Genomic DNA, 23,532 nt, shown 5'->3' with positions numbered 1-23,532 from the left:
GGTAGGCAGAGCCCACCAAGGGCCCACTCCTGCAGGGTGCTGAGCTCCCGCCGCTCAACTCTGAGCAGAGTAAGATGACACAATGGGAAGTGAAGTATGAATCAAGGCAGACGGTGACCCTAAGAGTCCATCATGGTGGTAACCAGCCACCCCTTCCTATAACCTGCCCTGCCCCTTCTACAAAAATGAATGAGGAGAGAAACTCCTTTCAGGAAGAGCCTGACTGGCCCCATCCCCCTGATTAAAGTGCTCTCCTGTCAGATAAGACATTGGCCTGGATCCCAGTCGTTAGGTGCCTAAATACGTTTGGGCATCTGGCCATTATCTTACCCAAACAGAGCCAAACACAACTGATTGCAGGAACGTTGCCGCAGTATTTGGGGCCATTGCTGCAGGATAGCGGAGTGATTTGGTTATAAAATACTTTGGGAAAGAAACCCCCATTTCTTGTTCATCTCCGAAACAGGCTGGGGACAAGGAGGGCTCTGAGGGGCTGTGCAGACCCCAACTCTTCCCTGCAACCAGGTGTGGCTGTTACGCCAGGGGAAGCAAACACCTGGCAGCCAGAGTGTGGGCCCAAAGGACGGAAACAAACCAAACACACCCCAGGGACCGAATCCGCAGCCTTCTGGGGGCCGGTTTCTTCCCTTCCCAGGCCTGCCCTTGTGAACTGAACTTTTCCTTCTCTGGGTTTCCAGGGAGGGGCCCAGGGCAGACGCAGCCCCCCCCCGGGTTATTCTGTTGAAGAGTCTCTTGACCCTGCTGCGAACAGCGCAGCAACCCGGGGGCGGGCGGCCCTGGTTTCAGCCCGGGGGGCAGCGCAGCCGACGGCCACCCAAACGTCCCGCCCAGATCTAGCGGGCGCGGCCGCTGTCCCGTTACTAATTCGCTCGGTCGGGCGCCGACGGAACCGCGGCCCGAGGCGAGCCCCAGGCGAGCCCGCCGCTGCCCCCGGCCCCCGTCTGCTGGCGCCGCGGTCCCTTTAAGAGCTCGCCCCGCCCCCAGGCGGAGGGCGGGGCTCCGGGGGTGACGTCGGGCCCCTGCGTGGCTTAAAGGCTCCGGGGTTCCCTGGCGGCCGCGGCTCCCGGGTGTGGAGGTTCCAGGGCGGCTCGCCACGTGTGAGGGGCTGGAGCGGCGCGGAGCGGAGCGGCCGGCGCCCCCCATGGAGCTCGCCTGCCACGCGCGGCGTCACCCCGTCCGCTGCAGCCTCGTGGGCTCGGATCCGTACAAGCCTGGCCCCGCTGCCGGGGCCGCCCCGCCCGAGCCGAGCCCGGCCCGGGCCGAGCCCCGAGCGGCCGAGCCCACCCGGCTGATCGCCGACCCGCTCAAGGGCAGGCTTTACTGCAAGGGACGCCTGCTGGGCAAGGTACCGCCTGTCCCGGGGGCGCTCGGCGCGGGGCGTGCGCGGAGGGGGTCCCGGGGGGCGGCCTGCCGGGTCGGGGGCCCTGGGGCCGGGGCGGCGCCCGTGGGGGCAGAAGGCTCTTTGGACCCCCGAGGCCTGGCTGGGGCGCTGCTCTCCGATCCCGCCCCGCGCAGGTAGGAGCTGCTTGCGGGCTGCCGGCCCCTGGGGGTGGGTGGGTCCCTCCGTGGGCAGCCTGGCTCCGGTATCTGCGTGCTCGGGGGGCGCAGCCCTGCGGGGGGGTGATGCGGCTGTGAGCTGGTGCGTCGCCCCTTCCTTCCCTCCCCCATCCCCGGCACTGGGCAGCGGCAGACTCGGAGTCCGCTCGGAAGTGCCCCGGGCTCCCCCCCGGCTCCGCTGGGAGCTTTAGGGACTTGCTCTGGGGTGCGATCCAGCAAATCTCCCCGGGGCCTGCCCTCTCTCCCCCCGCCCCCGGGGAGCCCCTGCGGGGCCCGGTTCTCCTTCTGAGACAGCCTCCGGTTTCATCGCTCCGGCAGGAGCTGCCCCCGGAGCAGGTGTTTGGCTGCGGCACGCCCAGCCTCCGCTGCCTGTGGTCGCCGCAGTGGAGGGAGGCGACTCGATACTCTCCCCCTTGTGCCTCGATAACTCGTTATCTTTAGCGACACCCCCGTCCCACGCCCCCGAAAAGCGGCTTTCGCTCTGGAGGGAGCAATCGGAGGCTTCTGGTGACCTGCTGCCTTCAGCAACCTCCTCTTAGCACCTCGGTTTCAGAGCCCTGCCAGCGACCTCCCAGCCGGAGGGAGGGGGAAGTACTGAACAGGGCTGAGTTCTTTGTTCACTCCGGGCCGGGGCCTCATGGTTGGCCCCATTGGCTGCTGGGGCTATAGGGCAGAGGCTGATCCCCCATGAAAGAGCCGCTCGCCTTCTCCTTACCCTTCAGAGCATTGCTCCACCTAGGGCAAGGCGCAGGGCGCGATTCTGTGGCTGTGCGCCTTGCATCATGGCAGAAAAACCTGCCTGTACGGTTCTCTCTCCCCCCGTGGTCCAAAATCTTGGCCTGTTCTCGCTTCCCTCCCGTGTGCAGGACTTTCCAGTTGCTCTTGGGGAGAAGACTCAATAGTGGTGTGGTGGGAGGCTGGGCATGATACAGACTTACAGGAACTGATTTTAGAAAGTGGCCTGACTCAGGGCTGTCACTCCAGATTTTAATAATGGGGCTTCTAGCATGACAGGAAACCAGATATTTTGGTTTTCTTCAAAGCCCATGTGTTCCAGGGAAACCTCCAGGAAGTCAAATGGCAATTGTTCGATCCTGAGCAGGTGGACTTGTGAATAAGTGAGTCACTGACATGTGTTGAATGCTCTGACTTCCAAGAGCAGGGGGAGGAATGGAAAATGGTGACCCATGGGTAATGACTGCCTCTTCCTTTGCAGGGAGGATTTGCAAGATGCTATGAAATGACTGACGTCAACAGCAACAAAACCTATGCGGTGAAAGTTATTCCTCACAGCCGAGTGGCTAAACCACACCAACGGGAGAAGGTATGTGTGGAAGTGATGGCTGAGTGCTCAGCCCTGCGGGAGAGCAGAGAGATTTCAAGCTTGCCCTGAGCAAGGTCTTTGCATAGTGATGGGGCTGCTAATTGATGGGCTCCTTCCTCCTTTTCAGATTATGAATGAGATCGAGCTGCACAGAGACCTGCATCACAAACACATTGTCAAGTTCTCGCATCACTTTGATGATTCGGAGAACATCTATATCTTCCTGGAACACTGCAGCAGGAAAGTAAGTGGTGGGCTTGCCCCATATGGCCCATGGGCTGGTGTGGTGCTGTTGGGAGCGCTGGTGCATGGATTCGAGGTGTCAGTCGTGTTAAGGGGGGACCGTGCAGCAAACACACCCGATTTGCCTAGTGTAGGCAAGGCCGTAGCTGTGTTTTCGTTCCCAAGTCCCCGCAGGCCCCTCGTCACTCACCGCTTATGCACGGATGCAGATCTCGTTTTCTAACGGATGCTTGAATTCACACTCAGCTGCTTGTCAGATGTGCCCCTTTCATTTTCCAGTCCTTGCCTCATTGTGTGTCATTGGCCGGGTAACCGGGTTAGCTAAACACCACGTGCTGGTCTTGCGTAACCACACTAACCCTGTGACCGGGCTTCTCTTGGTGGGGCTGTTCCTAGATCCTACACATTGCTTGGGCCGTTCTAGTCTGGCTCTCTTGCCAGCAGTTCACTCCCTTGTAAATAGCAGTGGGGCTGACCCAAAATCCTTCAGTGACCCAAAGCTGCTAAGGTGGCATCTTTGGGCCTGCCTGGACCAATTCAGACTTTCGCCAGCCAGTCACGCTGGCAACTTCTCAGAACAGCCCCTGTGTAAAATGAGTGGCTCACAGCCACGGCTTCACCAGAAGTGGTATTTCGAGTCCTTTGGCCTGACCAAATATCCTGCTCCAGGAGCAGGCTGCACCTCTTAGTTCTAGAGCCTGAGGCCGGAAGAAATGGCTAGGGTGATCTAGTCTGACTGCCGATATAACGTGGGCCAGAGAACAAACCAGAGCCGCTCACACATGGGAATCGAGCCCCTGTTTTTCCTGGTACCAGAGCCAGCTCCCCTGGTCAGGGCGGGGCTTGCCAGATTAAGATCAGGGGTCTGCATGCTGCAAACCACAGCTCGCACTAGTGTCTCAGGCCTCTGGTGAGGCACGTCCCTGACTAAGGAGGTTTTCGCTAACTGCTTTGCTTTTCCTCTTCCAGTCCCTGGCGCACATCTGGAAAGCCCGGCAGACGCTGCTGGAGCCGGAGGTGCGGTATTACCTCAAACAGATCATATCCGCCTTGAAGTACCTCCATCTCAAAGGCATCCTTCACCGGGACCTCAAACTGGGTGTGTACCATGACCTGAGCGCCTGTTCGGGGGGCAGGGTGGGGAGCAGACCCCTGGGTAGCATCCATCCCTGCGCTGGTGTCCTAACACCTCCCTTCTGTTGTAGGCAACGTTTTTGTCAATGACAACATGGAGCTGAAAGTTGGAGACTTTGGCCTCGCCGCCCGGCGCGAGTCTATGGACCAGAAGAAAAAGTAAGACTCCTAATGTGCCAGGCTTTCCTGCTTGCCTGCACCCTGATACTTCATTCTTCCCCTCAGCCCCATACCCTGCCTGGGAAATCCACCACCGCCCTCCCATCTCTTACCTTGCTGTAATCAACTGCTGGCCCTGCCTGGCCGGGGGGAGGGGAATGCACAGGGAAGAAGGTGCCTCCTTGTCCCGGCCCCACACTCAGGCGGTGAGGGCAGCTGTGTGGGGATCAGAGGCTGGAGGGAGCTTGGTGCTGGGTCAGTAGTGGGGGGAGAGCTGGTCTGTAGATGCAGGGGGAGGGATCGTGGGGGGTTCTAATCTAGGGAAGGTGTTAAATTGGATTGTGAAGGGATGGGGGCAGGGTGCTTGGTGCATTCCCTGGAGAACAGGGGTGCTGGAGTCCTGGTGCTCTGGATGCAGAATATACATGCTGGAGTCCAGGGCTCGTGCGTCTACCCCGTTGGCCAGGGAGCTGCATGGAGGAAGACTTGTGCTCTGGTTTGTTACTGCGCCACTGACTATGCTCTGCTCTGCTCTCTCCCCATAGGACAATATGCGGCACCCCCAACTACCTCGCTCCTGAAGTGCTCCACCGGCAGGGTCACGGGCCGGAGTCAGACGTGTGGTCTCTGGGCTGTGTCGTGTAAGTTCCCAGCTCTTGTTACAAAGCAGGGCAGGGCTGGTGGGAAAAGAGACTGGAAGAATGACACTGTCCTGGGCAGCTTCCTGGGAAATCAGCCAGATCCGCTCCCCAGCACAGATGAGTGAGCTGGTCTCTGGTTTGCACGTGTACCAGTCAGATGCCACTAAAAGCAATGGGCCTTGCTGAGGGCCAAGCTTAGCTTGCAGAGATTTTATTACTGCTCCTGGATTGGAAGCAAAGCCCAGCTGGACTGATCCTGGGGCACCTGCAGGGCTGGCAGTTAAGGGGGGAACCCCGCTGTGCTTGTAAATGGCTGGCGCTTGGTGTCATCCAGTGAGCCCAATGAGACAGACGACACTGCTCTGCAGAGTGCTTTCAAAACAATGGAAAATGTCAGACACAAGAGGTGGTCACCAATCTATTAATATGGGCGGCTATCGCTCCCCACAGTGTGAATTGTAAACATCGCTCGTGTGGCTGTTTGCCCTGGTAAGCCACAGGCTTCCTGTTGAACTTTCCATTCACTCAGGCCTGGACAGATGGAGGCGGAAGGTGGGCTCACACAGCGGTGAGCTCAGCCGCCAGGGGTGGGACTGGGGCAGAGTTTAGCTCCACCCCTGCTAAATATAGAAGTGGCTCAACTGACATTCCTGGTTCCCAAGGCTTCCTTATCTCATGCTGTAAACGATTGCAGGGAGGCGCATTCCGGATGTGACTGCAGCCTCTCGCTACTTAGAGGATGGTGGTTGCTCAGAGGCTTGTTATAGGTGGCACTTAGAGCCAGGTGCAACCTCTCGTCAGCCTGTGAATAACTTACGTGCCTTGTAATTGCTTGGCTGGGGGTGAGTCAGGCCAGGGTTTGCTCAGGTGGACAGGGAACGTGTGCCCAGCCCTCACTCCCATCACCTCTTTCCAGGTATACCTTGTTGTGTGGGAACCCTCCCTTTGAGACCTCAGACCTCAAGGAGACGTACAGGTGTATCAAGCAGGTGGAATACACCCTTCCAGCCTTCCTCTCCACGCCAGCAAAGCAGCTGATCACAGGCATCTTGAAACGCAACCCGCGTGACCGCCTCACGCTGGAGGGGATCCTGGACCATGAATTCTTCACCAAAGTGAGTGGCTCTCCTGCAGGCAGCGAACGCCCCCCCACCCCTGGACCGGTCTGAGGAGAATGAAAGCAGGGTGGGCCTGATCTCTGCTCGGGTGGCAAACCTCCCAGGGTGTCTGTCTCAGTACACTGCACTCCTCCCATGACCCAGTGCCCCTGCAGGCTGCAAAGGACACCAGACTGCTGGAGACCCCAACCTGCAAGTGGCCGCTCTCCCTGAGCCTGGCTTATTGGCCATTAACATCACTGGGTCTTTAGCCTTAGCGTGCCTCCTAAATACCCTTGTATACATTTGAGCTGCATCTGCACTCCGGGGCCATGTGGCTGTTACACGTGAGCGGAGGCTGCGTCTCAGGGAGGCCGATTCTCAAGTGTAGCCCTTTCAAGGCAGCTCCCAGGAAATGTGAGCCGCCACTGGCTGTCAGAGGAGAGAAAGTGGCCACCGCCAACAAACCAAGGGCAGCTGTTGTCTGTCTTGCTGTGTGACGTGTGGTCCGTGGAGGAAGGTAAACCAGACAATGACACGCTTGCTCTCTCCCCAGGGTTACACACCTGATAAGCTCCCCCCCAGCAGCTGTGTGATGATGCCAGAGCTGAGTCCCCCCAACCCGGCAAAGAGTCTGTTTGCAAAAGTCACCAAGACGCTGTTTGGGAAAAAGAAACCCAAAAGTAAGTTCTCTCCCTCGTGTCTGTCTTGGCTTTTGTTGATGGCCAGCAGGTAGCATGAAGCCAGTTAAACCTGATGGAGGATGGCACGCCTGACCTCTAGAGCTCTGTCTGATCTTCCCCGGAAGCTTTGATTCTGACGCTCTGTTGCACAGAGCACTGCTCCAAGCAGGCGAGTCCTCATTGCCTAGGTTCTGCAGAACATGCTTGGAGCTGAAATGCCATTCCAATCCCTCTCCCTTGGGATGGAAATGTTTCCTTGCAACTTAGCAAGTTCACTGGGTGCATGAGAACCAGGAAATGAAACTGACTGAAACTGCCCAGCCTGGTTTCGCTGGCCAAGCTGAGTGAAGTGCAAAACTGGAACAGAATCAGGGGGTGGGAGAATGTAAACAAGATCTCAAACTGCTTCTGCTCTCGGCTGGGGCCAGTGGAAGGACTCTAAATATCGATCCTCTGACCCACCAACTCTGCTGGCCTCCCTGACCATCTGCTGGGTCTGCCCACTAAACGTCTCCTTCTTCCTTCTAGTTAAGAAGGGCCCCTCTGAAGAGAAGGAGGACATCTCCAAGTTGGTGGTTGGCCTCATGAAGACCTCCATCTGCAGGCAGATGAGCTACAAAACTGTGGAAGGGAATGAGGTAAGATTGAAGGCTGGGAAAGGGGAGCCTTGCTGGCTCCTTGGGCGAGGATCCTCTTCCCTGAGTGTCAGTATCCTGGCCGGGGAGCAGGGATGAGGTGGGGCTGCTCCTGGAACGGAGCCCCAGGTGGGACAGTGTCAATATGCACAACCTCTCTCCAGGTGATCCCCTTGACATGTCAGAGCACCAGCTGCAGCCCCGTGGAGACGCTGGCAGAAGAGGGTTCACGGAGGTCCGTCTCCAGGTCCATTAGGGGGACAGCAGCCAGCAGCTGTGAAGGTGAGTGAGGCGGAAGCCTGCTTTGAGCAGCTCCTGTATGTAGAGCCGTCCTGCCCTGAGATTCTCGAGTGCCTTGCAGCTCTGTCCCTGGCCTGCCGGGTGGGAGTGGCAGGGAGGCCAAGGAGCTGCTAGCGAAGTGTTGCACTGGGCTGGGGGAGGGGCACTGGAAACCCTGTGAGATCCCCAGCCGCCCCACGGGGGTTGGTGCTGACATCACACTTCCCAGCAAGGAGAGGACCATGTCTAGAGACCATTCTTTGTACCCAGCTGAGGGTGAGGGTTTGAATGACCAGTTACTGTAGACCCCAGATCTCTTCCTCCCATGCTTGTGACTCCCTGGTTCTGGCTGATGTGGTTTCCTGTTGTGAAGACGGGGGTCTAAATTTGAATCCCTCTATTCCCCAGTGACCTCAGAGCTGTGAATTCAAAAAGAACAGTAGCTCTTCATGGCAGCTCCACAAAATCCCTGCCCTTGCCTTGTGGGGAGGGAACATCGACTTGTGTCTTGGAATCTTCTTTGGCGTCAGACACAGCATGCTCCTCGGCAGCAGCTGATCAGGCTACCTGTCTTGCAATTTCTGAGCTGATCAGCAGCTCTCTGCCTCCAGTATGGCTGACGGATCTTTCTTCCCCTGCAGTGTTTGAAGAGTGCATTACGGCCTCTGCGGTCACTGAATCTGCCATCGGACTCCTGAAGAGCTGCCTGTCCTCCATGCCTCCAGGTAACGTGGATTCTCGGGCTCTTGCCGATTCTCAAGTTGCATCACACACAGGGTTAGCAGGGGGATGGAGGGGGACAACACAGGAGGGCCAGGTGTAGCAGCTTCTCCTCGAGGCTGCTGTTGGCTTGGTCAGAAAAGACTTCCATGGTCCCGGAGTGTGAAACCGAAGGTGGGGAGGGGGATGTGTCCCCATGGCTGCCCGGTGGCACTTGTGGGACTCCAGCATCTGTAAGATGCTCTGAATGGAGACTGGTGCCTCCTGTAGGGAACTGGCTACTTCCAGTGGTATTGAATAGGCTTAGGGAGGAAGCTGGCTGGGGTGGGTAATGTGGCTGGAGCAGAGGGCTGGACCTCTGGAGACCTGGCTGCCTCCCAATCTGCCTGCTGGGGCCAGCAGAGGTGCAGGCCACCCAGTGCTTGTTAGCATCCTCCATGAGGCACATCCTGGGTGTCGCCCTGCTCACAGTCCCTTCTTGCCCCCACCAGCCGAGCGGAACCCTGCCTCTCTGGCTTGCCATGAGCACTTTGCCTGGGTGAGCAAGTGGGTGGACTACTCCAACAAATACGGCTTTGGCTACCAGCTGTCCAACCACCGCATCGGGGTCCTCTTCAACGACGGGACGCACATGGCTCTGTCAGCCGATCGGAAGTAAGTGGAGGCCATGGGCCACCTGGATGTCTCTGCTCTGTGTGTGGGGGGACAGGGGGAAGTGGGGTCTCCTGGCTTTCTTCCTGTGTTGGCCTCTGGGCAGCTGCGTGGCACTTAGAACTCAAAGCAAGAAGGGGAGGAGAAGGTGTGGGGTTGGGGGGACTCTGTGAGGGCTTCCCTGCAGAACAGCAGTGTTCCCCTCCCCAGGGGCTGGGCCGAGCAAAGACTAGCATGGCTACAGGCCAATGGGGACCGGGAGGCAGTAACTGTACACGCCGAAGGCGGTGAACTCCAAGGAGTGTGTTCAGGTCCCAGGGGTACAAGCCCTGTTCCTAGACTCCAAGCCTTGGGCTGGGCGAGGGAAGCCAATGCCCTTCTCCCCAGGTCTAAGATCAGACTCTAACGAGGCTGCCAGCTCCTCTCCTCAGCAGGGCCCATGTCCTATGGTTACACCTCAGTCACAAGACGAGACCCTCAGACTATTGTTGGCTCTGAGCAGGTTCTGCCGCTTACACTAGAACCCCCCATCCAGCTGCGGGTGACCTAGGCTCCCCACGGTCTGGAACCTGATGGTGGAGCCCATGCGCATTGCACTCCTGGCAGTGCAGGGACTTGCTGCTGGAGATGGAAGCTCACCTGGTCTCCTCCCCTTTCCAGGATGGTCCATTACAACCTGACAAATAGCAAACACTTCGCCTTTCCCATGTCGGCCATCCCAGAGCAGCTGCAGAGCCAGACGAGCGTCCTGCGGTACTTTGCCTCCTACATGGAGCAGCATCTCATGAAGGTGAGTGGCCTTCTGGCTGTCCAGAAGCCAGTGCTGTGGGGTGGTCTCCTGGCAGAGCAAGCTCACTTGCTGAAGGGGGAGCCTGTGGCTCAGCAGGCGTGTGGCATAAATACCGGGGGGAACAGCCAGGTGTGCTCCTCAGGGAATGCACTCTGGGGAGCTCAGCTGGTGGCTTGTGCCTGGCCCAGGCGCTGTCTAGTCTCGCAGCAGTAGAAGCCTGTGAACCAGTGGGTAGCTGAGATGCTTGCTGGGTTTTGTCCTTGAGGCTGCTGCTCGGGCAGGAATCGGTGGCTAATGCGGATGCTTCTCCTAGGGGGGAGACCTGCCCAGCACAGATGAGACTGAGCATCCTGCACTGCTGCTCTTGCAGTGGGTGAAAACTGATCAGGCCTTGTTGATGCTCTTCAGCAACGGAACGCTCCAGGTATGTGTGTGGGGCCCTGGGGATGGAGGGGGGAAGATGGCATCTGCCCGGCTTGCCAGTCCCTAGACCTCTGCGTAGGTTTCCCAAGGCTGGCTCTACAGAGCTAGCCCCCACCCCTCTGTAGATGGCTGCTTCCCTCACCTGCAGGGAGCAGCTGCTTTCAGTGCTTCTCCACTTCTCCCAGATAATCTGTTTCAGGGCTGGAGTTTTCACACCAGGGCTTAGGAACCAGTTCTAGTTACAGGGGATTTCTTAGTCTTCCCCCAGAGCTCTGGGGCTCCTAGGGGGAGACAACAGGGGCAGAGCAACCTCCTCACTTGGTCTCTTGCTCATCTAACCTCTTGATTGGAAACCTTTGCAAGGGGAAGGAGGTTCCTTGGCTGAGTAGCCAACCTGTGGCTTCCCAGCATGGGACCCTTAGCCGCATGTGTCCCTCCCAGCTTTTGTTAGCCCTGAGGCTCCCCTTCTGCTTGGCCTAGCCATGGCACGGGGGCTGCCCTCCTGACCGTGGCCAAAGCTCCATCACAGGTCAGGGAGAAGGGGCTGGCTGAGGCCCAAAGCATCAGCCTGGGAACTATGAGACACACCCAGCCCGAGGCTGGAGAAGTAACTCCTCTGTAACATGGCTCTCCTAGGTGAACTTCTACAACGATCACACCAAGGTGATCCTCAGCAAGCCAGACCATTCCTGTCTCCTGACCTACGTCACCAAAGACCGCAGCTCCTACACGTACAAGACGAGCAGCATCAGGGAGCTGGGCTGCTCTCCAGAGCTCCAGTTTCGGCTCAAGTATGTCCTCAAGCTCCTCCAGGAGAGGGCCAATGCCTAGGCTGGAGCCTTGGGAGAAGCCTCCTTGGATTCGAAAGCCTTCCCCTGTCATGTCAATGGAATGAGTGACAGCTCTGGCTGCCCACCAGAACTTTCCTACCCAGCTAAATATGACCAGGCTGAAGGAACTTAGATAAGGGCATCTGGATATTTTGACTTAGCAGCAGCTGGCCTCAGCATCCTTCATCTCCTGATGGCTGATGGCTGTTGATACTGAAATCCTTGCCCTGGCGTTTGTCAGCTGACTGCTTCAATCCATGGAGGAGACGGGGAGGTGTGTGGGGTGAAGTTACACGTCAAGTTTACTCCTGTGTAATCTTTACACAGCTTAAGTCGTGCACGTGGTTGGGTAGGGGAATCTCCAGGGAACAGCTGTTCCTTCTCCTCCCATGCCAAGCAAGCTGAGGAGAGAAGGAACAAACCTGATTTTTAAGGGGGAGAAAAATCTTTGTCCAGTGTCTAAATGCCTAAATGTTAAGAGCCCAATGTCTGTCCAGGTCAGTGTCCTGGCCTCTGAGCTGGGGCAGGGAGGAGCTGAGAACCATGCTCCATCTGGGCTTGGTTAGAACCTCCCTGCTCCCACCCTGTCTGGCCCACATGGGGAAGGCTCCTAGTGAAACCTGCCCAGTCTGTGGGTGGCTGGGGTGAAGGGGAAGCTGCTTTTAGCTCCTCTGGCAGCGCTGCTGACTTTATGCTGAGCTGCTACCCCCAGGAACTCTCTTCTGCAGAGGGGGGTGTCTCCATGTCACTCTCTGGCCCTGGGGGTGGGATCTTAGCTAACACGAGCATCTTGCCTAGAGGCCTGAGAGCTGGATGGGGGCCAGGGCCACTCAGCAGGGGTGGGAGAGCCTGCTGTGGGGCAGACCAGCCTAGGCACAGACACACCAGGAAATACTTTATTGAACTTGAAAATATCTCTACAGCAGGAGCCCAATCGCTGTGTCAGGAGGGGATGAGAATAAGGATACCATCTCTGAGGGAGGAGGTATGGTGTTGCCAAGGCCAAGAGCTCTAAGGCAGAGCCTTTGTGTCAGCCCAGGCTGGCCCCTATTCCGGCCCTGGGTGGGGAACAGGAGAACTGCAGAATTGTTACACTAAAGAGGGGGCAGGGTCCCTCTCGTGCTGAGGCTTGGTGCGGGCACATCCCCTGCTTGTCTTGCAGCTTGCGCCAGGGAATGTGAATTGCCACGGTACAGACTCGAAATGCTTTAAAAAGGGACCCGATGAGCCCTCGGCCAGCTGGGACCTAAACAGAGTTGATTTTTTTCTGGTTTCCAAATGCAGGTTTTTTGGCCTGATGAAATTATTTATGTATTTGTATTTATATTGAAGTATTTATTTCACCCCTTCCGTGGTCTCCTGTCTGTGCAGGGCCCTGTTTGCTCTGTGCCTTGCTCACTAATAAAAGTGTTCCTTTTATAAAACACATGGGCCTGCTGCCACCCTTCTCTGTACCTTCTTGGGGAGCTGGGCCCTTGCTGGGGCAGTGCCATGTCTCTCGCTGCAGCCCCTGGCTCAACAATGGTTGCCTGCCTGTATGGGCATTCCCTGTGCACTGGGGACATTAACCTGCCCTATGCAAATGACTCCCATGTATCCTCCAGGGCCTAGGGCTACTGCTCCTGGCTCTTGAGCAATTGACTCTCCTAGGAAGCAGCCCTCAGGCTGCCCCTCACAAAGATGGGTGCAGGGGTGTATTATTGCAGAGGGGCAGCACCCCAGTGCGCTGTTTAGCAGCTGATCTGTACATGCTCCTACATCTGCATCGTACTCGGCTTGTCTGAGTGCTGGGGGTCCTCAGAGCCTGGGGTAGGGTTAGTGCTCCCATGTCGGCAGGGGGGTGAGTAAGGGGTGCTGGAGAGACAGCACCCTAAAATCAGGGCCATCCCAGTGCTTATTCTCAATGCTTTCTTACACGCTCTGCCTTGCTCTCACCTGTGCGGGATGGATCGCTGCTCATCTTCGACCCTGCCATCAACTCCATGCCGCAAGGGGCTGGCAGAGATGAGAAACTGGTTTTAGGCCCATCTTGCTTTAATCGTGACCAAGTAAAGCTCAAATCCTGTCCCTCCAACCTGCTGGAGCAACATCAGTCCCTGGCTATCCAAAACACTGCTTGGCTGCTGAACAAGGGGTCCTTAACAGCGCTAGTGTCCCCTACGGGGCTAAGGCCAGGTACAAAAGGGGGTTGGAGGGAGATCTGGTCAGGAGGCTTCTCAGCTATTGCCTGCTGAGGAGCGGCCCTTAAAGCACTCTCCAAAGCAGGGGCTGGGGAAGATTGTCTCGGATCTGGTCTGCTGGGTCAGAGGGTTGGATCGGTGTTCTCTGCCCTTACGAGCTGCTTTGTTTTCAGAACACTCTCAATCCGCAGCAGCGAGATGAGCTGGATGACACGGGCCTGGTGTAGATGGGGCGAGGGGGGGCCGCCTCGTGAGCCGAAAGGGTGCTTGGTGCTTTGGCAGGGCAGCGGGTGCTGCTTGTCAGCCTGAGCTCTGCCTTGATGGAGGAGCTAGGCTGTGACACTGCTGAGAGCTCAACAGGCTGGCTTCTGCAGCTCTAGGGAGGAGCGGGAGGTCCAGCCAGCCCCCTCCATGACTCAAATAGGGCTGGTAGCACACAATGGGGCCCCTGGGACTGGGGTTGCCCTTTGTGAAAGCAGCTGGGAGAGGAGCCAAGAATGTGCAGTCCTTTAATCCTGTGCTGGGCTGCAGAGCAGAGAGACCCCGCTGAGCCTCCACTCCTAGGCTCTGAGCTCTGAACACAAGAGGCCTGAACAGCTGGCCTTGCATTAAATCCCTCAGCTGCTGGGCTTCCTCCCTAGGGTGTGGCTGAAGGGCTGACTCCAGGAGGTGCTAGATGCTCCCCCCAGGGAAGTAAAAAGCCCCCCAAGGTGCAGTTTCCTTTGCCTGGTGCTTGCAGGGCAGTGAGCTTTGGGCAGCTGGCTAGCAAGGGGCTCCTCACCACTAAAACATGAGCACCAGCTGTTGGTTAACAGCTTCACCCCGCAAGGCAGGGAAGAACTAGCCCCATTGCGTGGATGGGGAGCTGGGGTGCTACCAGCTGAGAGCAGATCACCAACCATGTACATTCAAAAACCCTGAGATTGGCTTCACATCCTGAGATTTCAGACCTGAACCTGGCCTTCTGCCAGCTGAGCCAGGGGCTCCCCTCAGCTCCTGTCTTGGTGCTTCTCTCCATGCTCTCGAGGGCCAGGAACTACCTCTGCCTTTTCGAATGGGAAGTAGCGACGCCCCCATAACCCCGTGCCTCCAGGAGCTGGGGCTTTGAGAGCCTTCAAAGGTGGGGCTGAACTAGGCTGAGAACCCAGCTCCCTCTGGCCCCGCTCCCCAAGTACCAGCCCATCCTTTCTCCCCAGGCTGCAGCTTTCCAGTCATTTCTAGCAGCTGCCGTCAGCACCCCCAGAATTCTCCTTTTCTTAGCCACCTCTCGCCCCCTTCCTGTTGCTTCCTTGCCGGAGCTGGCTCCTGCAGACCCCACTAGTACTGCCGGCGAGAGCTGCACCTGCCGCCTCCTGGGTGGGCGCCCGCGCAGACTGAGCTGGCATTGTCAGCGTCCCAACAAAGGGGCTGTTCTGTGGGTGGGAGGCTGCTGGCTGTGACAGCTACTCTCTCTGTCTGGGCCCCCGTGGGGGCTACTGCCAATGGGGGCAAGTGACGACGGAGCTGCAGGGCCCTGCTGTGGCCCTGACATGGCGAAGGAGGAGCCGGGCCCCTGTGCTCCGGCTGTGGGAGTTGGAGGCAGGGCTCCTGGTGAGCTCAGACCTGCTGGGTCGTGGAGCAAAGCTCCTCACCTCTCTGGTGCCCTGTGTCCTGCCGTGTCTCGCAGGGAGGCGTGGGGACAGGGTGGCGCTCAATACCTTGCCACTCAAGCCCTTTGGAAGGCTCCTAAGGCCTGGGCTTGGGTGGGAGGGTGTTGATGTCTGCCTGTGAGCACCCTTCCTTCTGGGTTGTGCTGGTCCTTGGCCTGCCCTTAGGGGCTAGTCACCCTCTGGCCCAAGGAACATGAGTTGGGACCACTGGCTCAGACCAGTCCCTTGTGGCTCAGGGCAGGCTGGACCAGCTGGGGGGCCTCCAATGCGCCCCTGTCCTCAGGGCTCAGCAGCAGCCTCTCCTACCACGGGAGTAGCCAGAAAGCCGGGGCTGGGAGGGTTCCAGGGACTTGCTCAGACCAGCCAGAGCTCTGTGCTCAGAGGGGCCCGAGCTTGCTCTCCTCCCTCGCTTTCCCAGCAGGACAGGCCACGATTCAGGCCAGCAGGGGATGCGGGCGTTGTGGCTTCAAGTCCCAGCTCTGTTACAGCCTCCCTGTGTGCCCTGGGGAAAGTCCTTTAGGCCGAGATTGCCAGACGTCGAAACCTTGTAGGCAGGCTTAACAATCTGAGCTTTCCTCTCTGCAAAAGGGGCAGAACGCCCCCACGCCTCCCCTTTGCCTGCCCTGTCAGTGCACACACTGAGCTCGCCCTCTGGGTCGTGCAGCGCCTGGCACAGCGGGGCCCCGAGCTCAGCTGGGGCCTTTAGCTGGTACGGCAGTCCCCATCGCAACCCCCCGACAGTGAGTGGAACCCGGGGAACAGCCCATTCTCTCCTGACCCAGGCCCCCACGGCAGCAAAGCACAAAGGCCAGGCTTCCCCATGCCGCCGGCCAGCCCCACATCTGGTTAAGAAATTACTGGTTGTGAGTTAACAGAAGCCCCGGAGGTCAGGGCGGGCTTCTCTTTATTTCTGGCTGGGTCTCTCCTGCCGTGCCGTCGGTGGCCGAGTGTGGCACTCGGATCCTGGCAGGAGCTGGCCCAGGCGCTACTCGAAGTACAGCCCGTGCACCGTGGCCACGGCAAAGAGGGAGGCGTTGACGAAGGTGGCGGAGGCCATGCTGTCGTTCTCCGGGTCCCAGAGGCAGCGGCTGGCCACCTGCAGGCTCTGTTGGCCCTGCTGGCCCAGGAAGACGTTACAGACCAGCTTGTAGCGGGGCGGGGTGAGGTCCTTTAGGCGGCTGCGGATGAGCTCAGACAGGCTCTGGGCCAGCTGCCCGCTCGTCACCGGGTTGTACTTGGCATCCCCCAGGTAACTGGTGAGGGTGGACTCCAGAGCCCGCTGGGCCCGGCAGGGGTCAAACTTACAGCCTTCGTCTGGCTGGGTCTTGTAGGTGTTCTCATACTGCGTCTCCCGGATGGGCTGGAAGAGGGGGAGCCCCGAGAAGCTCACCCGCCCGCTGTGCATCCAGGGGCCGATGGAGAGGCGCCTCCCTCCCATTGCCATGGAGACAGAGTTTCTTCGGCTGGTGAAGGGGGCGTTGGCGATGCTCATGATGGAGCTCCTCCGCGAGTGCAGGGAGGGCGGCTTCCCCTCCTCTATGCTCTTCAGCCGCATCAGGGGCCTGGGCGGGTTGTCCACTGAGTGAGAGCTGCGGCGGGTGGACAGCAAGCCCGCCCTCAGGCGTGCAGCCTCCGGGTTCTCTGACACTACTGCCTGGTTGAACTGGGCCAGAGCCTCCTGGAACAGTGCTAGCGGCTTGCCTGCCATGCCCCCGGGGTGACACCTGGGTCTGGGCAAAGAGAAGAGCAGTGCTGGCAAGTTACTCCGCTTCCACCACCCACCCAGCTCATGGCCTGCCTGGGCGCTGGCAGGCAGGATGCCTGGGCTCAGCCTGCTCAGGGTTATGGCGACTAAAGCCTTCCCATAGCGGTGCTGGAAATGGACTTGTCCTGCTATGCTCAAGGAGCTTCCACCACCAAATGAGGACGGGGACCTGGTACTGACAACCATTGGAACAAGGGGCCATCTCCCTGGTGCAGCGAGACCTCGAGGCATGTTCCCCACAGCCCTGGATGCTCTTAGCAAAGTGTCTGGGACCATCAGCGAGCCTGAGCGAGCGGCTCCTGCTTCCAACCCGCATAGCGCAGGAACCCCAGCGCCGGAGCTGCCTCCTGCAAAGTGCCCTGGCCTCCGCTAAGTGAGGTCCCTGGGAATCGCTCTCCCATTGGGCTGTGGTGGCGCTCTGGGGATAACGCCCACAAAAGCCAGGAAGGTCTGAGTTAATTCACAGACACATCAGGCATCTTCCAACTCCTTCCTGCTGCTTCCTCACACTCCCCCTTTTGTGTCTAGCCAGACTCTGCCTGTCCCTAACCCCGCTCTGAACTCCCCCGCGGCTGTAGCTTTAGCTTGTTATCTCAAGGCTGTTTCTATTCTGGTTCACTAGTATTTACTCTGCCCCCAAGTCCCTGCATTCCATGGGGAGCCAGACGTCTCCGCAGAGACCCAGGCAAGAGGAGCTGGTGTGAGAGCTCCCAGCGGCTGGTCTGTTTGACAGGCCGCTCGGGGGGCGGATGGCCACGAGCCGAACCCCTTTCACTTTGCGAGATGTGTAAGGAGCAGCTGTGCCAAGGGCAGCAAAGACAAGGACCTCCAAGAAAGGACAATTACTCAATCAAAGGGATGTAAACAAGGCCTGGAGGATGGTCCTGTTGCATGTGACTAGAGCATTTTAAACGGAGCACCAGCTCCCTTGGCTTTGATATGAGATTTCCTATTTTAGTCTCCTCAGGCCCATCACCATGGTATCTGGTGCCTTTGCGGTTGGGAACCTGTGAAATGGAAGCCGGAAAACTGGGTTGGATGGAACAAGCCCTGACCCAAAGTTCACTCTCCTTTACTGGGAGCGGTGAGGGAGTCTGGCTAACTTGCCCCTGGCGTTTCATGGTCACGGCTACTGCTGCACTTCCCAACTTGTGCCCAGAGTCAAGAAGCAGAAGTGCCAAGGAAGGAGGTTGACTTTCTGGGCTGTTTCCAGCCTCGCTGGATACAGGAAGTCTCTCACCCCTACGCCGGGTGTCAGGAGAGAGTCGGACTAAGGATCGGATCCTCTGGGGGCTGAGCTGGACCACACCTAAGAACTTCACTGAAATTCACCCATCACCCCCTTGCGAGTATGGGGTTGATGTTAACATGTCTCCCCTGGTTTTCAGTGCCATTCACTGTTACTGACCTGGGATGTCAAGCAGAGATGGGCACGCTCAGGGTTTTACCCCCTTTAAATGGACTAATAGGAAACAAATTCCAGCCAGAGACAGACAGGAGCCAGGATGGACGTGACCCCTCAGCACCTTCCTCTGGGTCAATGCACACACGTTCTCTAGTGCTTTGTCCAGCTGGCCCATGCAAAGAGCCTCCTTGTTTCTGGGGGCACCACTGAGAGAATATGTGGCCACCAAAGAGCCCCTGCTTCATCTTGCCAAGGGGTAGGCATCTCCCTGCTCTTTGAGTCAGTTGCAAATGCCCTGGGTATAATGGCAGAGAATCCAGCCTTGCAGTGCGCCTGGTTCTTGGGGAGTGTGAGCAGGTGAGTACACCACAGCAGGCCACGTCTACACTGGAGCTGGCGGTGTGATTCCCAGCCCCAGTCGACATACTCGTGCTAGCTGTCCTAGAGCTATCCATGGGGTGTCAGTGAGTTTGTACTTGGGGCGGCTAGCCCCTCCCACGGCTCACCACTGCCCATCCTGCCGCAGCTTCCTATTGATCTTAGCCTGCTGGCTCTCACCGAGCTCGCATGAGCGCGTCTACTTGAGCTGGGTGTCACACCCCCAGCGCTGAGTGTGGACGTAGGCTGGGACCCAGCCTCCGCCAACACCTAGGCGGGATCTCCCAGTCCCTGATCCTCTGCCAGTGAATTCAGTGGGAGCTTTACTGTGGAATCCAACAGGTGCCAGCTCACATCCCTTGTGCATTGAGGGTCGGTGGGTGGGTGTTCACAGGCCCGCAAGGGTCCGATGTACTATAAGCAATGCCGTGGGAACAAATACAGTCGCAGGGCACCTTGTTGCCCGCATCCCATCTGCACTGGGGTGTCTTCACGGAAACGAGGATCCCTGTGCATGCAGGAGAGGGACAGGGGAAGCCAGGGCAATATTATTTCTGAGCTTCACTCTCATTTGCTTTTTCCATGCAATGACTAGAAAATAAACGAGCCTGCAATTAATAATTGATCCTTCCCTTGGAAACAGCCCAAATGCAGTGGGCTGGAGTGGGGCGAAAGGAATTTGTGGTGTCACTTCAGCAGGCAAGCCTCGGGCGCGATCTCACCTGGCAGTGCCACCCGCTCCGATGGGGGGCTGCGGGATTGCTGGCAGGGTCACCGCCCCCCGGATCTGGGAGTGGAGATATCGCAGGGAAGAGAGCGAATGGCGGTTATCTCACCAGCGCTTGCACTGGCTTGCTGTGTGCTCCCCTGGAGCTCCCTGCCTGCTGGCTTAATACCCCCCACCCCCCCGCAGTAAATCATTGGCCTCTTTGATGTGACAGTTCAATGCAAGAGCCTTCAAAAGGGTGGGGGCAGGGCTGGGCAGGCTCAGGTCCGTGACTCTGTTGCCTGTACAAGTTCTGTGAAGCCCTGGTTTTTTTCTTCTTCTTTCCCTCTTCTGAATTTCGTGGCGTTTTGAGTAGCAGGGTTTGCTTGCTAGAAGGCAAGACCAGGCTGCCCTATCCCCTCCTCCGGCAGGGGCCGACGGGTCACCTACCCAGACCTCCAGCCCTGACTCCTGGGATCAGATCCCCGCAGGCACCCCCCTGCGCCCACGTGGCACCCCCGGGGCTAGACCTGACCCGCGGAGATCTAATGGCAGGATTGGGGCCTCGGTTGGGGCTGAGTTGAGGGTTTATTTGCAATTTTTTCTTTTTAAAGGGGCAGCAGCTCCCGGAGGGAGCCAATACCAGCCCTTGCCATGTGCCGGGGGTACCGCTGTCTTGTACCCCAACCCACGTCACGTGTCAGGGGATGGCAGCCAAGGAAGTCCCACCATCTCTTCCCAGCACTCTGGGGTGTTGTTACAGGCCCCCTCCTCACTCACCACTTTGGCCCTGCCCCCGCCCCCCCATCAAGATGTTCCCTCACCTCTCTGCCATAGACATAAATATTCACTAGTGCTGGCATGTCCCTGGCCGCTCTCCTTGACCAGCCCTAGTGGAGGGCAGGAACCTGGGAGTCCCACTTCACCCCAGATGCCTCTTTCCTCCCTCGTTGCTTTGGCCAACAGTGTCAGAAGGGGCGAGTGGATACAAAGGCCTTGATTTCCTGACCCTTCTGGAAATTCGGCTTTAAGGGGCTCTCAAGCCAGGCACCCAAAACCAGGGCTCACTTTTGGTAGATCTTGTCCCTGGTCTCTAAGTCCCCTGTCCCCTACCCCTCTCAGGAATGGATCCTTGCCTCGACCCTGCTTCTAATCAGAGCCGTATTCCTCTCTTCATCACGTCCTGCCCTGGCTATCACAGCACCTTCCATGGTCTCCTCTATCTCCACTCTCTGCACTTCAGAGGCTTCGGGATGCCGCAGCCCCACTGATCTCTGACTCTGAGGACCTGGACTCTCTCACCCCAGCCTCCGTCAGACTCCAATTCAGAATTGCCCGGCCTGGTTTACAGAGCTTGCCAGGACTAGTGCCATGGACCCTCCCAGACATCACCCCACACATCCTTCCCGCTTGATCACACTGCCCTTCGAATCTCCACGCTGCCTTGTCCTGCTGCCCCCCTGCCCTCCCTCACTGCATCCCCTGACCTTGTTCCTCTCCAATGCTGCATGCTCCTGGCCTCCTCCAACCTGCCTGGTCACATCCACCCATCTACCTGGTCACATCCATGCCACTGCTCCCACCCACTCAGTCCAGTCTCAGCCCCCTCCTCTCGTCCCACCAGTACGCTCCTGAACTGGAGCCATGGCCTTCACCGCCAGACCTACCTTTCCCCCTCAGCTCCTGTGTGACTTTCCAGGAGGGGCCGGGACATTGTGTAGTAGGGACTCTGCCCAAAAATGAAAGGCATTGTGTTTATTTTGTAGTGAAACATTAGGTGTTGCTATGTGACACTGAAATCCTTTGGCCATCAGGCAGAATAGCTTTAACTCTTCGCTGCCCGGTCCCAGGAGCTCTCCTCTGCATTCTGCCGAACACACATGTTCTCTCTTTGGGGAGATATTTAAGAAAGTGATAAACTCCAACACAAAATCTATAGCTGTCTAGCTACCTAATCTAGCTACTTAGCTCTCCCCCATCCCTGTGGCATTGAGTGTGTAAACAAACTGCCCTGAACACTTGCGTGTGTGACTGCATGTGTAAACGCTAAAAGAACCAACTTTTATGGCGTATGATTGTTTTGTGGCCTGTATCTAGGTAGCTGGATCCCGACCAGCATTTGAGAGGGAAGCTGTCACCTCCGCTTTGCCCTCTGATTTAGACTTTGTACAAACAAACTTCGTACAAAACCTAAAGGCCTGTAGAAATGTTTCTATTAGTTAAAAGAAAAATCCGAGCAGAGTAGTTATTTTTAACCGTATAACTGCTCTCAGAAGTGTTTGCAACCCAACAGTGCCCTTCCAGAACCCTGACAGTAGTGACCAGGATTTCATTCTCTTTTATTGGCCAAAAAAAGAGACACGCAGAGTGACCAAACAGCAGAACTAGAGAAAAGCTCAATGGGTTTCTAAAATTCTTTCCTCTTTAATAATCTGAAGTGTTGTTTGTGACCCAGAGAAGGACACATATTACCGAGGTGTGCTTTTAAGCAAAGTGTGTCCCTTTAATTATTATTTATAATTTCTATCCCCCTAGCACGTAGGGGCTCTTGTCACAGACCAGAACCCCACTGCGCTAGGTGCTGTTTACACTAGCCCAGAACACAAGTGGTTCCTCTTGAATAGCGGCAGCCTCAGTCAGGGCGTCTTACATTTCGCCATGTGGCCAATAGGCCCTTCACAGCCGCTGCGTGAGGGCAAATCCAGGACCATGCGGCAGGAGCTCCTGCCCTGGCACAGTTGATTCAGTCAAGCGTTCTGCTTCCTGCAGTTGCAGAACAGACGAATACTCCATCCAGCCCGCTGTCCTGTCTTCAACACGGGTCAGAGCTGGACGGGTTGAAGAAAGACAGGGCCGTCTCTCATGTCATGATTCACCTTGCTGGTGATTATCTTCTGCCCTGAAGCATGAAAATTGATAGCCTTCATGCTTCCATCCTAGCATGCACTGGTGATGATTTAGTTGTTCAATGCACTAAACTAGTGAGGAGAGGAGTGAACGGCCTTGCAGGTCTCTCTCTCTCGCCTCACTTTTTTATAGGGCCCTGCTCACTGTAGCTGCCAGGAGGTTCAAGGTGGACTCTGCTCTCACCAGCCGTGGGTCACTTAATTCAGCCCTGAACCAAAGACTGGAGATGAGGGAGAGAGAGGGAAAAGGAACAAATCCAAATTTCAGGCAATCTGGGTTCCTATGGACACCCAAAGGGGGTACCCCCCATAATCATGTCCCTATGTCTCGCTAGGGTGGCAGCAAGTTTCAAGGGTAAGATGAATGGGGTGGTTCACACCTACTTGGAGTGATTGTTTCAGGCTGTCTGCAGACTCAGGCAGGTGTCAGTTACAGTCAGGTCACGTTGTCAAGCGTTTCTTTGCAGCTATGCGGGCGAGGAACATTGTTTTTTCTAATGAAGGCTGCGATTCTGATCTGGACACGAGGCACCAGGAGTTGGCACAAGCCTGTAGTGCCTTCGCCTTGGTCCAGCCCTGCTTTGGTGTCTGTTCGTGTGGACAGACTTCTGCGAACAGGAGAGTTCTGCACCCGGACCGGTCTGATCTCTTCCCTCCAGGTTTTCAACGGACCAGACCCCTGCTCCTGAGGGCCACACCCCGGGCACTGCTTGTTCCTGTGGGCACAGGTCTGAGGGCGGGTGGCAGGGGCGGGGCAGGTTCACAGCTTATTGAGGCCCCAGCCAGCTCCTCCCAGCCGGTCCCACTTCCCATCAGCGTTGGCGCTGTGCCACCTGGGTCGGTCCTGTCCCCTGCAAAGGAGTGCTGCACCTCGGGGCCTCTGCCAGCATGCCAGGCGTTTGCTGAAAGGGAGGGGGGAACAGCTATGACCCCTGTGGGACGCCCCATGGGAAGGCTGGTGAGGACGAGGGGTGGCTGCAATGCTCCTTTGCCGTGCCAGCCACCACCGGGACACATCGCTGACGTGCCGAAGCAGCGCCAGGCGCCGGGGAGCTGCGTTGCTGCAGGGGGTGGCCACAGCCCTCGGAGCAGCCCGAGGAAGCGCCCGGCAGCGTGGCCCCGTTTCCAGGGTCGGGCGTCCGAGGGCGTGCGCGATGGGGGCTTGGGTGCGGGACGGCAGCTGAGGTGCCTTTCGCGCTAGTGCTCGAGGCCGGGCGTTGCAAGGCTGCTGTCTCTGCCGCGCGTGGGTCCTGGCTCCTTACAGCTCATCCGTGAGATGGCACAAAGAGACCCTTGGTCCGAGCAGCCGCGCCGCTGCCCTCCCTCCACCGTCCAGCTGGCTCGGAGGCCTGGCCG

The 23,532-nt window shown here is 57.7% G+C and overlaps 2 protein-coding genes across 3 annotated transcripts; one reads left to right on the top strand and one right to left on the bottom strand.

The window, feature by feature from the left end:
• The first annotated feature begins 1,049 nt into the window (after positions 1-1,049).
• On the top strand, positions 1,050-12,613 carry PLK3 (polo like kinase 3). Its single transcript, XM_073357921.2, has 15 exons — positions 1,050-1,366; positions 2,795-2,902; positions 3,030-3,146; positions 4,115-4,244; positions 4,351-4,438; positions 4,984-5,079; positions 5,996-6,194; positions 6,733-6,859; positions 7,388-7,497; positions 7,659-7,776; positions 8,415-8,498; positions 8,985-9,147; positions 9,805-9,934; positions 10,248-10,358; positions 10,994-12,613. The coding sequence occupies exons 1-15, from the start codon at positions 1,163-1,165 to the stop codon at positions 11,186-11,188; spliced, it is 1,980 nt and encodes a 659-aa protein (XP_073214022.1). The 5' UTR covers positions 1,050-1,162; the 3' UTR covers positions 11,189-12,613.
• Positions 12,614-15,893: 3,280 nt separating this feature from the next.
• On the bottom strand, positions 15,894-20,998 carry DYNLT4 (dynein light chain Tctex-type 4). 2 transcript variants are annotated; one of them, XM_073358284.1, is made up of 2 exons: positions 20,938-20,998; positions 15,894-16,746 (listed from the first exon to the last, which is right to left on the bottom strand). In XM_073358284.1, exons 1-2 carry the CDS (start codon positions 20,982-20,984, stop codon positions 16,002-16,004), a joined length of 792 nt encoding a protein of 263 aa, XP_073214385.1. In that variant the 5' UTR covers positions 20,985-20,998; the 3' UTR covers positions 15,894-16,001. The 2 variants fall into 2 exon arrangements, with proteins under 2 accessions (XP_073214385.1, XP_073214386.1); XM_073358285.2 differs by lacking the exon at positions 20,938-20,998 and adding an exon at positions 19,287-19,417.
• Positions 20,999-23,532: the final 2,534 nt, after the last annotated feature.

Source organism: Lepidochelys kempii, chromosome 8, assembly GCF_965140285.1.
Source record: "Lepidochelys kempii isolate rLepKem1 chromosome 8, rLepKem1.hap1, whole genome shotgun sequence".
Classification (NCBI taxonomy): domain Eukaryota; kingdom Metazoa; phylum Chordata; order Testudines; family Cheloniidae; genus Lepidochelys; species Lepidochelys kempii.
The sequence above is the reverse complement of the archived record's forward strand: the minus strand, read 5'-3'. Positions and strand labels throughout refer to the sequence as shown.